This window comes from Centruroides sculpturatus, unplaced genomic scaffold (genome assembly GCF_000671375.1).
Source record: "Centruroides sculpturatus isolate CEXI.00-Female unplaced genomic scaffold, Cexi_2.0 scaffold1164, whole genome shotgun sequence".
Taxonomy (NCBI): domain Eukaryota; kingdom Metazoa; phylum Arthropoda; class Arachnida; order Scorpiones; family Buthidae; genus Centruroides; species Centruroides sculpturatus.
The window spans coordinates 109,920-125,054 of NW_019385363.1; the positions used below are offsets into that span (position 1 = coordinate 109,920).

The 15,135-nt window shown below is 30.1% G+C and overlaps 2 protein-coding genes across 2 annotated transcripts; both read right to left on the reverse strand.

Annotated features, from left to right (window-relative positions):
* Window positions 1-128: 128 nt before the first annotated feature.
* LOC111638139 (radial spoke head protein 3 homolog B-like) lies at window positions 129-4,933 on the reverse strand (the record flags this gene model as incomplete). The annotated part of the gene is made up of 3 exons (XM_023383784.1): window positions 129-350; window positions 4,474-4,728; window positions 4,793-4,933. Coding segments are annotated over 3 exons (618 nt in total), but the record flags the coding sequence as incomplete, so codon positions are not given.
* Window positions 4,934-5,831: 898 nt separating this feature from the next.
* LOC111638143 (cysteine-rich venom protein-like) lies at window positions 5,832-11,360 on the reverse strand. The gene is made up of 7 exons (XM_023383787.1): window positions 11,273-11,360; window positions 7,231-7,325; window positions 7,114-7,152; window positions 6,932-7,024; window positions 6,734-6,856; window positions 6,336-6,461; window positions 5,832-6,254 (listed from the first exon to the last, which is right to left on the reverse strand). The coding sequence occupies exons 1-7, from the start codon at window positions 11,356-11,358 to the stop codon at window positions 6,157-6,159; spliced, it is 660 nt and encodes a 219-aa protein (XP_023239555.1). The 5' UTR covers window positions 11,359-11,360; the 3' UTR covers window positions 5,832-6,156.
* Between the last annotated feature and the right edge of the window lie 3,775 nt (window positions 11,361-15,135).

Sequence of the window (15,135 nt, forward strand, 5' to 3'; positions counted from 1 at the left end):
TATCCATTACATTAATGACTAAATGCTTATAAGTTTTTAAGTTGCTTAAATGTTAGTGTAAAATTTTATTCCATAATTGAAATATAAAATCTAAACAATATTTAATAATTAAAAGTTATTGATTTTAATTAAAAATATATATTTACTCTTTCTTCTTGAAGTCTTCTGTCTTGTTCTGCTAAACGTTGTCTTTCTGTTAATTCGCATGCTCTAAGTTCCTCAAATCTCCTTTGATGTTCTTTTAATGTTGCTAATTCTTCTTCTTGGATTACTTCAATCAAACTTTGTTCTAATATATAACCAACAAAAGCATCCAATACTGGAATAACTTCAGTATCAAAATCAAATAACTAGGAAAAAAAATTTTTATTATAACCAAATTTATTAAATTATACTATATTTATGAACAAATCAAATCATTTTTTCTATTTCCTATTTTTTCAATTATTAAATTTTATTCACTCATTAATTTTTTATAAAATGGAAATTGGAAATTGATAATTAAAATGAAAGTAATTTTAACAGACTATTATTATGGAAAGGAGTAATTGATGTAAACTTTTATTGCACATTATAAGCAAGAAAGAGAATAAAAATTTCTTTATTAAAATTTATTAAATCAATCTGAAATATTAAAAAGCTTATTAATATTTTGAAAAAATTTTAAAATAATAAAAGTGCTAGAACAGGAGTGGACAATCTTTTTAAATATGCATGACAAAATCACTAAATCTATGGTACAAAATTTTCTCATTAGACCAACCAAAATCTTTGGGAGCATATTTGGCATATTTTAAGTATTGAGAGAAACTTTTCAAATACAGTGGGTGATCAGTTAACAAACACAATCTGTTCCAAGACTGTGTTCGCTACCTGAATTGTTCATTAACTGATTATTGATTTACCATAAATTTTTATGGAAATTTGATTAATTTGTTCTGGAGACCACAAAAATAAATACAAGTAAAAAGTTATATACTTTCTTACTATGTTTATTTATATGTAATAATAAAAAAACATATATACACAGTCTTGCATTTTTATCAGTCATGTTTTTTTTTCCATTTGTGGGACCTTAAAGAATCTGCCCAATGTCAATTGCTTTTCTCTCTTCTTCAGGATTTTTCTTCAACTTCTTCTTTATCTGCACTAGCAGACTAATTATGAATTACCACATGTTTAATGCCAGATCTCCTTCTAAACTTTGCAAACCATCCAGTGGTAGCCTTGAATTCTATCTCCTCATGTGAGTTTGTTTCTTAAGTTCTTCAAAAATTTCTCTAGCTTTCTCTTGAATGATAGTCACACTAGTTACATTTCTTTTCATTTCCCTTTCTTGTATCCAAATTAAAAGCAATCTCTCCATTTTTCATGGATGGCACATCTTTGTTTCTCATATGTGATTTTCATTACTCCTTTAGTTACTTGAATCTTCTTGATTATATCTTTCTTACCTAAGATTGTGCCTACTGTAGACCTGTTCAAGTCATACTGCCTAGCCACAACAAACATCTTCTGCCCACTCTCTACCTTGGATATTATCTCTTGCTTGGTTTCTATGTGAGCAGAGTTCTTGACACTACTCCTTTTAGGCTCCATAATATTATCAATTTTTTTTTAAATAAAAAGTTCAGAAAATCACTCACAAAAATTCAGAGAACAGAAATCAACTAGTGCATAAAAGAATTATGTAAATGTGAGGTCTGAATGAAATTCGAAATTTTGGTGTTAAAACATTAACAAATATCCGATAGGACAGTTAAACTATCACCTTTCAAAAATAAAAATTGACAATTTAACAAGTGCCCGACAATCTCACAAAGACTATAAAAAATTATCTGTCAGAAAGATAAACAGAAAGGTAGAATTACAAGGGAGAGTTTTAAGTTCAAAGGAATACTATCTGATTAGTATCGGGTTGCACATCGATGTCTATGTGTTCCACACTCCGAAAAGTTTTGAACTGTCACCTGGAGAAAAGGGAAAACCAATTGGTATTAGTTTTTTTACGTCACTTCTTTTTGTGTTTGTTCTGTGATGAGTTCATTATCCAAACATAAAAATCTTTTGCGAAAGTGTTCATTGTTCACAATCCAAACTGTAGTCAATCACCCACTGTAGTCAAAAATCCATATAGATACACCCTATAAAAACCTGATAAATTCTTAACAAAACACAAAATATATATATATATATGGTGATGATAATGAATCACTTCATGTTTGGCTGCCTGGCAAATGATTCAATAATTGAATAGGATAAAACCTGTTTTGGAAATAAGATGTTTGTTTCATTTTCTTATTACTTATTACTACTATAATAGTTGATAGAGTTTATTTCTTTATTGCACTTTTTATTTAGTATTACTCTACTCAATAAAATTGTATTCTATAAGTAATAAGTTAAAATATTCAATTCAGTGAAGATATTGGAAATTTATTTAGAAGGTGAGCTCTTGATTGCATTGTAGAAAAAGTTGTTAACCAAGGGCCAAAAATTGTCCACCTCAGCTCTGGGGTAAATTGATTTAGAATAATCTTATAAAATAATGAAAATAAACATTTAAAGAAACAATTGCATATCAACTAAGTAAAAAATTACACTATTAATTAATAAAGTTTCTTAAAAATTAAATTCAAAATTTTGCACTCATAAAAAGTAATTTCAAAAATTTTATATGAAAAACTTTCATTTTATTAAAAATTATATACATGGTGGTCATTTATAATGTCAATTGAAAATATCTCCTAAAATATACAATAAATTGAAAATGTATCTTATACGAAAGTTTATTATTTTGGAGGAGCTTTTTGAACCACATAAAAACTAAACTACTACTTCCCCCTTGCAGATGGGGCAAAGGCTCTAACTTTCAATTTTCAAATGGGAAAACCTAATTTTTTTTTGCATTTTCGGATTCTTTATTAAAAAGTAATAGCATTTTATTCTAAACAATTTTTTCAATTAATGTTAATTTATTAGCATTTTTAGTATTTTTGAAAAATAAGACTTCCCTATAAAGAAGGGATGATAAAAATAAAAAGGTTTATTGAAAGATTAAAAAAAGATTATCATTTATTACTTTCTATCTGTCAAATGCAATACCATTTGCTACAGAATGATAAATGTTAATCTCTTCATCTTTTTTTTTATTTTTGTCACCTAAATTCTCATAGGCATATTTAATTGAGTCAGGAAGCATAAATATTGTCACTTTACTCCACTGTATCTTCAAAATGAAGTCATGGACCCCAATTTGACACATTCATGATAAAAAGTGGTAGGAATAGCTATGAGATGATATGAATGGACTTGTTAATAGAACGTTTGAAATCAATTCATTTATAGATCTATTTAAATCATTTCATTTTAAATACAGGAAACCGACAAAGGAACCAACAGGAAATTCTAATGGTGCTCTATTAGTTTCTACTGAGATGTAAAAACCAATTGGTTTCAATTGTTAAACCAATAATAATTGATATGTTTACTAGGGCACAAAGAAGATTAGAGAAGATAAGACAAAGTGTCCAAAGATGACCAGATGACAAACTCATCAATAAAATATTCAACTGAAAACCAAAACATAAAAGGTTCTTAAATGATCTAGAAAATACTATAAAGACACTTTAAAGAAGATGAATTCCTAGTCACAACAAATGAACAGCCTAATTCAGAATGGTCCAACTGACAACTTATGAGCCATATCTAACTTGGTCTTGGTAGACAATTAATCTGCATCATTGTTATTTAGTTAACTGCAGCATTTTCATTACCATGTGATGCTTCAATAAATATGCATAGTACTAAATACTCTCATTAAAATGTTGGCTAGCTTTTGTTATTTAATTAAGAATTCAAAATGTCTTATTTTCCATATACAGTAATACCTCGACTTACGCGAACCTGGAGTTATGCGATTTTCAAATCTCATCGATTCGTCTTTTGTTTGAGCGCCACACAACTCTTGATTACTCACTCCACCCACACTATTGTTCAGCTTACAAGTTCAGACATGTCTTGCAGAATCAACACATAGCTATAATTTATTTTGTGTTATTTATTTCTGTGTTTGTTATATCTACAGACTTGAAGACTCTATGTGGTAATTTCTTGTAACCGTGAACGAATCAAAAGACGAGATAAGATTAACCAGAACATTTATTAGCTTACATACATCCGACTTTGATTTTACACAAATTGTGAAATTATACCCCGACTCATGCAAATTCGACTTACGCGGTTATCGCTTGGTCCCACCTATCGCGTAAGTTCGGGGTATTACTATATTCATTAAAAAATTACTTCTCTGGCCTTGACAAGTATAGTTTGAATGAAAAAGTCAAACCACTCTAGTCTAATACATAAGAAAAGGAAGAAAGGAAGGAAAATTAAAAATGAAAAATTCAAATATATAATTTTTATTAATTAAACTGTAATTAACAATAGAGAATAATAAATAATCAAACTTACTTCATCATCTTCAATTTGAGTTCCTACATCAACACCAATTTTGGCAGGAACAAACAATGGTGTGGTAGGTCTCTCTAAAAAGACATCAGTCTGACATTCTACATCCCTTTCTTTAACCACTTTTTGCAGTTCTTCTAAGTACACTCCAGTCTGAATTGGAATATGAAGTCTCCCTTCTACAGGTGGTGGAGTTTGAACATCAAATTCATATAAATAATCAAGATTTTTCTGTTTTCTTGCAGCAATTGGAGTGAACTATAGTTTAAGAAATATATTTTATTGTTAATAAAAAGTATAAAAACTAAAATGTAATACTTACTTCTGATATTCGTGTTAAAGTTCGAGTATTTCCTCTTAACAGATGTCTGTCATAACGAATTCTTGGGTTATCAGAAACACTATCAAAGCTACTATGAAAACAAAAAATATTATAGTGAGAATAATTACAGACATAGCTATATTTTTACAGACTTCTCCAATTAAATTAATTTTGTTAATTTATTGAAAGAATGCAAGAAACCATGAAAGATAAAATCTTATTTATTTGGGTCTGTTTGGAAATGCTTACTGATCAAATCAGCTGGTTATAGCAGTGAATGACATCATTGATAGTTGATCAGCTGCCTCTAACTTCACTCATCAAGAGTGGTGAGTCACAACTGGTAAATCATTGGAAACTTTATAGGTGATGTTTTTGAATGAGACTCAATCTCAGCAGTTGTTGAATGTCTGAGAATGTCTGAGCAGAACCTTTTAGAGTATATTTTAGGGTTTAACTAATTAGAAATTTAATCAATTTGATAATACACACATAATAGTGTGAGGTACATTTGGATTCAATGGAATTTCCAGTCTAGCATTTATTTCTGAACATCAGACTTCAGAAAATTATCAAGACACTTTAGAATGACATCTCTTTCCTATAGCAGAAATGATAGGTGGTCCAAATTGGACATTTCAACAGGACAATGCTCCCATTCATTGAGTTCTGTAATACACCACTCATTGTTCAAATTCAACCAAAAAATGACTTCAGAATCAAAATGTAAATGTTATGAAATGGCCTGTAAGAAGTCCTGACCTAAACCCAATAGAAAACTTATGGAAAATCATGACAAGACAGGTGTATGCAGGTGGTCATCAGTTTTCCAACATTACAGAACTTAAATGTGCAATTGAGGATTCATGGTATAACTTGAAACCAGAATTGTTACAAACTCTTTGAATTCAATGCCAAATCATGGATGTGTGTATGATGTTATTAAAAATAATGGAAGCACAATTAGCTGTAAAAAGTTTTTTTTTATATAATTTTTGAAATTTACCTAAACTTTTGTTCAGCAAAATTTCTNAATATAATTAATTTATCTTTTTCCGACGATTGAGAAATTTGACTTTATCACTGTTTTATATTACAGACAAACCTCTAGTAGCGGGCACCTCTAAATGGTGGCCATTTTCAGAAACGTTTCTATTGAGATTAATAAAAAGAATAACTCCAAAACAACGGCCACCTCCGAAAACGGCCAATTTTTTACGTTCTCGTCAGTGGCCGTTGTTCGGAGGTTTGATTGTATTTAAAAATTATCATATGATATTTAATACAGAAGATGATTATTTAAAATTTTGAAATATAAATGAGCTGATTAGTACATCTGTATTTACTGATTTCTTATGTAAAGTTTATTGGATAAGTACGTAAGAAATGGAAATTATGATTACAAACCAATAACTGTATTGTAAACATGTAATAGGTCTGTATGCAGAAGAAGTATCTTTATCTGAAAAAAAAATTCCACGGTATATAAACACAAATATTTTTGTTAATAATTAAATTGTATACAATAATAGATAATACTAACAACATTCGGGTCCTGGGCATAATAATTTACAGGAACAAGGACGAGTAGATAAGTCCAAGACGTAACCTGTTGGACATTCCTTTCCGTCACAACACGTATTCTTATATTCTGAAGGTTTTATATTTCCTGCAAAGTAATAATATCAATAAAATATAATTATATACGCTAGAAGTTTATATAATTATTGATTATATAACTAGTAATTTAAAATAAGATTTTGAAAAATATATATTTAACATATCGAGTCTTCAATAAGCAACATTGAACAAAATGAATACCTCTAGACAACGGCCATTTTTTTATGTTCCCATTAGTTTACAAGTTTAACTGTATTTAATTTTATTACATTTATAATTTAACTATTGCATCATTATATATTTAGATAGATAAACACTCACGGCATGTTTCGCACATACTCCTACAATAATCCTTCGCCACCACATTATCATCTATAGAACAATGAAATCGTTCCCAAAATCCAGGTTTCTTGCCACAAAGAGAATGGCTATCTTCACATTTTCCTAAATTATCAAATTATTAATTAAATTTATATTTGTTTGTATGATATAACGAATTAAAACATATTGTTAACTCACGAGAACAATCTAAATAATCCCAACCGTCTAAACACGAACAGCTACAACTCGAAGAATTGAGTTTGGCACAGTTGTAACACTTTAAACGACATTCTAATAATAAAAATGAATTAAAAATTTGTCATTAAAATGAAATTCTCAAAAGATATTAAACATTTTATATTAATTGCAAGTGGATTTACCGCAAGTCCAATTCTTTTTTTTACATAAATCCTTGGGAACTAAATATGGTATTAATGCAAAACCATTCAGTGTGCATTGCATGTTAATGTAAGAATCTAATAAGATAAAGTACATACCACACAAATCATTAAGGCAAAAACCTCCGAGTTCTTCTGCACAAAGAGAACAAGGTTTACCTACTAAATAGGGTCTCACACCCGAAATATAACCTCTGAAACAAAGAAAAAAATTTAATTCGTTTTAGAAAGCGGTTTGAATTTAGCGACAGGAAGTCAGGGAAATCATGAAAAGATTTACAATGAATCCAATTTTTTTTTTAAATGATACAAACGGCCCTACAGTTTCTTGAATTTCTACGGTTCGTTGGATTCATTGATACAATAGGAACTGTATTCACCGAAATTCGATTAACCGGAGATTCAATCAACTGAATTTGGATATTCAAGATTATTAAAAGAAGGTTTATACAGATTACCTACAAATTATTTTAATCAGTAATACAACATAAGAAATGTATTCTTATGTATTGTAGTTAGGGAATTCGATCCCGGTCCTTATTTCTAATCCCGGGATTTCGGGATTATACTTATTCGATCCCGGGATCCCGGGATTATTTCGGTATTGAGGGTTAATAAAAAATAAGAAAACCTTACAGAAGTTAAAAATCAAAATTTAGACAAAAATCAACGTATTTTACGGTATACACCTAGTTAATTTAATCACTCTAATTAATCAGACTTACAGTCAGACTAACCAGACTTAAAATCACTGTCTTCATGTTAAATTTATTCTTTTTTAAGCATCACTGAGATCTCTTTAAACTCACATAAATTGAAAAAACCTTTATGTAACAAACTATGCAAATAAACGTTGAAAATTAACAAAAATCTCTCTTAACATCGACTAAATAGACTACTTTCATATAACAACCTAGTAAGTAGGTAGTAAAGTAAGTTTCTTAGCAAAAAGTATTTAAAAATAATATTAATCAGTCACATTTTTCTTAAATATAAAGAAAACTAATCTAATAGGAACATTCTAATTTGAATTGCGAAAATATGATCTGAGAAATAACAACGCATCCAGTGTCTCATCACCAAGTCTGCTTCTCAATTTGTTGCACATATATGCAGCTGCTGAGAAAACGCGTTTAGGTTTGATGGAAGTTGGAGGAATCGTTAGTAAATACTTATAAGCTTCGAGGACACGGGGAGGATGGAAGAAAACAGTCCGGTCGACACGGATCGGGATTGTAGGAGTAAAGGCTATAATCCCGATTGTTTCGATCATTGTAAGCATGTTTTTCAAAAAATAAACGCGTTAATTTTGTAAATTCGGTCTCTGTGTGAGTCTCTCAGCGTTCAGCAAACCACTACCCCGAAACGTAAAAAGACTTTCTCGCATCATCCTGACAGATCGCGGACAAGGCGAGGGTCATAACCTTTTCACCTAAGGTCGACCCCCCTAAGCGAGTAGCGTCGGGTCTATATTAACCACACTGGCAAAACAAGATGGCTGACACATTGACAGGTAAAACGCACTGAGTAGTGCTCTTGACTGCGCCAGAAAATCGATTGGCGCCCGCGAAAATTCAAAAATACAAAAATGAAGTATATTACCAAGTAACCCAGTGAGAACTGCTTGCCTATCATTTTAGTTGAAAATACAAGAAGTTTTATTCCAAGCAAGCATCGCAAGCCCGCTTGGTTAATTTCTGCTGCTTGCTTGGAATAAAATTTCTTGTATTTTATATTAAAATGATAGGCAAGCAATTCTGTTAAAAGCACTGGCACTGAACGTTTCGCTTCATGCAGTCTATTTTGCAATTTTTTTAAAATGATGTCAATCCCGAAAATCCCGGGATTAGGAAAACTTAATCCCGAAAATTTTGGGACTGAAAAGTGGTCGGGATCCCGGGATCCCGATTTTCGAGATCCCGGGATCAAATCCTCTAATTGTAGTTTCATAGAAAGAAAGTATAGAATGTATTCTCGTCCTCTACAGTTCAGTTTCATTGTAGACGGCAAGAATACATATTTGACTTTCACTGATAAAAATTAATAGCTCAGTTTCTCTGTTACTTTCTAACATATTGTCACACTGTCACACCTCCATAAAGGATGATTACTAAGTGAAAACATGTATTATCTTTAGGGCAGAAATATCTGTAATTAAAAAGTACAGTAAGCAATTTTAGTAAATACCGTACATGTAAGAATGTTTTTAAAATTTTCTGTAAATACACTAGCCTATTGTAAACGCAAATTCTATTATCCGAGGCAGAGGCGGGGCAAGACCTAAATTTGATGCGGGCAAGGTACATTTCGCGAGGCCTTCTGGTGGCGCAAGAAGACGGATTTTTATTCCTATAAATGCAAACTATATTCTTTAACTAACATTAAAGAAAAATTAAAAAAAATTAATTAAAGAAACAGAAATTTCCTGCTTTTAGCCTTACCGAACTCCTTAATAATTGTATCGTAATTTAGCTTAGATGCTATATATGCTTCAATAGATAAAACTGCGAAAGCTGAAAGTCTTTACTGACCCATTGTATTTCTTAAATAATTTTTTATTAGTTTTAATTTTGAAAAGCTCCTTTCAGCGTAGGCAGTACTTACAGATATTGTTAACAAAATTCGAACGGCAATGTAAATATTTGGGTACATTTCTTTCAAGTTATTTTCTATTATGTATATTGGAGCAGCTGTTTCACATCTTTAATTAATGAAGTTGGGTAAATTTGGGATCATTATTTGTAATTCTTCATATAATTCGTAAGGTTGAAAGTCACTGCTCTCACCCACTAGCAGGACTGAGTGTAAATCTTGACTGTTTTTTTTTTTTTAATATTTGCTCTTTTGGAATATTTTTTAATTCGCTTAGATCATAGAGAAAACTTAAATTTTCAAAATGTTGATTTAAAGATAAATCTCGAATCCATATTACTTATTATAAACTCAATCGTGGTGTTAAAAAGATCTGTTTCATACCTGCTTTTGGGAGACTGTATAGATTGATCGCTGCCTTCATCATCGAACATCCTTTTCTTTTTGGCTACCCTTTCGTTTTTAAAGTCTTTTGGCAGTTCATAACTGCTATTCTGAATAAATTGACGAGCGTCAGACAAGCATTTTTCGAATCCAATTTGTCGATATTCTTTGATTTAGTCACAAAATGTACGCAAATGTTCAAGAGCAATGCTTAAATGGACTTGTACAGATTGCCATAATTTGCTTACGATATTAACACGCGATAATATCTCATATCATACATGTAATGATATGATAAATTCTAAACTGAGCATTTCGTTTAAAACCGAATCACAATCACTGAGTGTGCCTAGTTGTTCCGCTTGATTTTTTAAGCTTTCGATGCATTCAACAACATCATCTAATTGTAATAATACGGCCTTCACTGCCTCGATTCGACCTTCCCACCTTATGTCTGATAAAGGCTTCGTAGTAAGCTTTAATTTGCCTTTGATTACTTCCCAATGTTTGCTGGAACTTGAAAATAGCAAATAAATTTTCTGAATAAAACCAAAAAAATGTTTTTGCTGCCACAGAAGAATTAGCTGCGTCTACCGACAGCAGATTCCATTTATGACAACCGCAAAGTGTATAAAATGCCCTGGGATTAATATTTAATATTCGAGTTTTAACTCCACTATTTACGGGATACTTTACTGAGATACTTTGATTGGGTTTCTAGCCGTTAAGAATCGTGAAAATAACGTAAACAAACACAATGGGAAATCCCCACCTCTGGCTGACAAGGATTCCCCGCTATAACAACGCAACTCCAGCAAATGTTGCTAGACTAAATAAAAACAAATTTGGTATGTCAATATATTTATCGTTTTATGACGAATAAAATTTTTCCGTTGCGTTCACGGCTTTTATGTAATGCATAAACCTTCGAAGTGCGAGGCCCCTCGGACCGCGAGGCCGTAGGCGGTGGCCCACGTCGCCCACGCCTTACGCCACCTCAGATTCCGAGCACACTCCTTTCTATCCTTACCCCAGTTAAGAGAGTTTACTGTAATGACAGAGTTACGATTTAAATATTTTCGATTTATTTTTTTATAATTTGATTTAATTCGCTTTATTTTCTTAACGTGTTTAATAATTTAAAAAAAATATTTGAAAAACTTACTGTGGATAGTAATGACAAGTAAACATATAAATATTTCTTCCACATTGAGAAAGAGCACAACCTACTAAATGTGTGGAAGCCCACATTAGCTGAAANAAAAGGTTAAATTGTTTATTTCATAATGTTGGCTTTATAATAATGTGGTTTTTTTCTTGTTTATTTTTAGGTTTATAGTGAAAATTGTTAGTAATTTTATGTTATTTATACCCTAATTATTAATCCAAAGCTAACCGCTGGTTAAATAAATTGTAAACCACGTTATTTAACCAGCGGTTATCTTTGGATATTTGGGAGACTATCCGATTTGTGAATAAGAGACTAAACAGATTTTTTTTTTCATTTTCTAGGTAAGATTTAGCCTAGTTTTCCAGTAATTATTTATTTTATTGTATTCGGATAGTTCTCCCACTTTTAGGTTTAGGTTTAGAATGAATTTACTTTTGAATCTGCCATTGTGTTTTAGTTATAAGTTGTGTATATATTTGTTTTGTATTAACGAATATGTTGTATGATCTTGTATGATTTTTATATGTTTTCTCTCCGCATCATGGTTGTCCAGTATAATTGAATAAATAAATACAGATAATACGGTAGAATCTCGCTAATCCAAACTCCGGTAGTCAGGATAAACCTATTAGGTTAAATAAATTAAAATGTTGGGATATAACGTAAACATTCAATTTTACGTGAAGATTAATTTGAACATAGTAGTTATTTATTATTTTAAATCACATTTATTCTGAATAATACATGATATAAAAATAAATTTTACATCTATAGATATCACATTTTATTTATTTATATTAAGTTCCAGTCGTTCATTATTATGAACATAAACATTAGTGACCATAACCCTCTTCCTTCAAACGAAGGATCCCTATTTAAAAAATATATATATATACACAGACTTCTGTAATTCGTGGGATCATAGATTTGGATCGGATCCGAACCAGAAGCTTGTTAACAAACATATATAGAACTTATATTCGTCATAATGTGTAAATTTGTATATTACTTAATGCTTCTTTTACTTAGAAGGTTAACCAAAAGTCAGTTAACCGTGTTTTATTTTAGTGCTTTCCAGCTATCTTGTGAAAATTAGGCTAATACTAAACTGCCTTTAAGATAATGTGTTTTTCCCCATAATTGATGAAGTTTGTACTAAAAATAAGTTTTTAAGTAATAAAATATCTAAATAAGAAAACAATTTATTTTTTACCAAGGTTAACTAACTTTTGGATTAGCCTTTACTTCAATCCTTTTTTTAAACGAGAGATTTTTATTAAAGGCAAAAACAAAAGTATCTGTATATCGTATCTCAATTGACAGATCAGAAATATCTTAACAAACATATAACTAAGAGTTTATGTTATAGCCTATATAAACTCATATATTATTGATAAAAATTCTTTTACATTTAGAGTAGTCCAAAAATCAATTAACCGTGATTTTTTCTTTATTTTTGTTGCGTTCTACCTACACTGATGAACATAAATCATAAACTGAAGGACTGGAGGTTCTCTTATAAAATCGGTAGAAACGTCAAAAAAATTCCAGCAACAAGCTGCGTAACTTTCCAGGCAAAATTTAAAACTGGAAAAAATTATCATAACAGATGATGCCACAGGGAGCCATCTCTTATGATATTTTATTTATAAACTTTTTATATTTTTAAACGGCAAAAAGGTTAAGTTTGAAGATAGGAATGAGTTTATAAAAAATTGTATTGATAAATGCTAATAACGAGTATAATTGTCATTAAGTCCGACCCTATGGAGATACACACGACCCCCTTTATCTCCCCAACCCGTTAACCTATAATTACCAAAATTTAATAGCATGAATTTTTCTAATACACAAACCTTCCTGAGAAATTTCAGAAATTTTTAACAAAAAGTTTTAAAGTGAGCGAACAAAATCATTCCCCCCACACATACTAAAATCCATACATACAGAAATTATCCCCGAAATTTTCGTATTTCTCGACGTTTCAAGATGTCCCGAGTAATAATAACTAAATATTACTTGCATACGGTGGCGCATTACCCTATGAAAAACTTCCTCGAAGATGTCTGAAGTCAACACTGTAAATCTCTAATTCAAATTTGCCTGAACAATCTTTTCTCACTTAATACATAAAAATTTTCTCTTAGAGTTTCATAATTTTATATGCTTTATGCTTATTATATTAAAAAAAAAAAATAATTTAACTTTAATTTCTCTGAATAAAATAAATAAACAAAAACCTGTGGTATTAATGACTATTTATACATTCGCGGAACTCATTCCACCTCAAAATTACACGAATTCTTATATAGACACGTGTTCTGAGAATATAATTTTATGTTTTAGAGCCCGGATTTACCTATAAACGACTGTTTAGGGCCCGAGGCTCGACGACCGGATCGTTCTATGAGTTTATAATTATTTGTTTCATGAAAAATTAGCAATTATTAGTAAATATTAATATGAATATTCTGTTTACATAATTAATCAGTTCAATTATATAACATATTATAATTATAGACGATTTTGTTTTTTTTTTTCACTGTATAAAATTACTGTAAAAATTTTGTCTACACTTCAAAATTTCATTAAAAAAAATTCCAATTTTTATGAAATTTTGATCTATAAATTTTAAAAAAATATTAAATTATTTAACTGTAGATAAATAAAGTACAGTTTTTAAATGGTTATACCGGTGTAAAGTATCAGAATTTTTTATATTTTATTTGTTCACTGTTCAGATATTATATTTCAAAATAACTAGACAAGGTGAAGAGTTTATCATTAAATATTAACATAAAAATTGCAATGAAAATGCATGGCACTTATGTGTACTGCAATACATTTTATTTGGTTATAACATTCATAATTTTTTTTCGAAACTAAAACACGCAATAGCTGATAAAGCCATTTTCTGGGGTATTGAATATTTGTTTACATGAAAGTATTTTATTTTATTTACGTTATTTTCTTTAGTATTTGAACTTTATATTAAAAGTTATGCGTTAAAACAGACATACTGACGGCCGGATAGCTGCAGACTTTAAGGAATCAGCCACCATTATAAAGAATTTGGTCGATTTTCTATGTTAAAGTAAACCTGTTCAAAACGGAAACCTGCAAAACCGGCAAATATATTCGGTACCATACGATTCCGGTTTACACAGGTTTCACTGTATAACGGAAGGTTATGCAAAATATATCAAAATAAATCAACCGTTTTCTACTAAAATTATTTAATTTATCACTTTAGATTATTCTAAACTATATAAAAAAAACTATATATAAATAAATGCAGATTCTCACCATCATTCTCATATTTGCAGCCGGCGGAGTTGCATTACGTCGATAGCCATTATGAAACCTCACAATATCATCTTTGTCTTCCTCTGTTAGAGGTACACTTCTACCTTTTGTTAAAGGCATGGCTTCTATTTTAGGATTTGCTTGTTCTTGTCCCGAATAATCATCGTAAATTTTAAAAATTTGAATATTTAGCGAGAAAACTGGGACAACAAGAAATGCCCACTCAATACTCGTCAAGAGTGTCATATGATCTGTAATGACTTAGAACCGTAGTGTGATGTCTTTCCTTTAACTGTGTTCACTCCTTTCGGATATCCTGTTTTAGTGGAGAAGGAAGTAAAGCCGATTATAGTAAATTTTATTCTTATTTACTTAAAATTTATTTAAAATTATCAAAATTAAAAATGCAAATTAATTTATTACGTTACTTATAAAAATGAATAAAGCGAAGTTGTTTTAGTATATAAAATTTAAATTCTCATCTTTATTTATCAATTTTAATTGTAATTAAATGGTACATTTAATCGATTGGTGACGTTAATTATAATTAA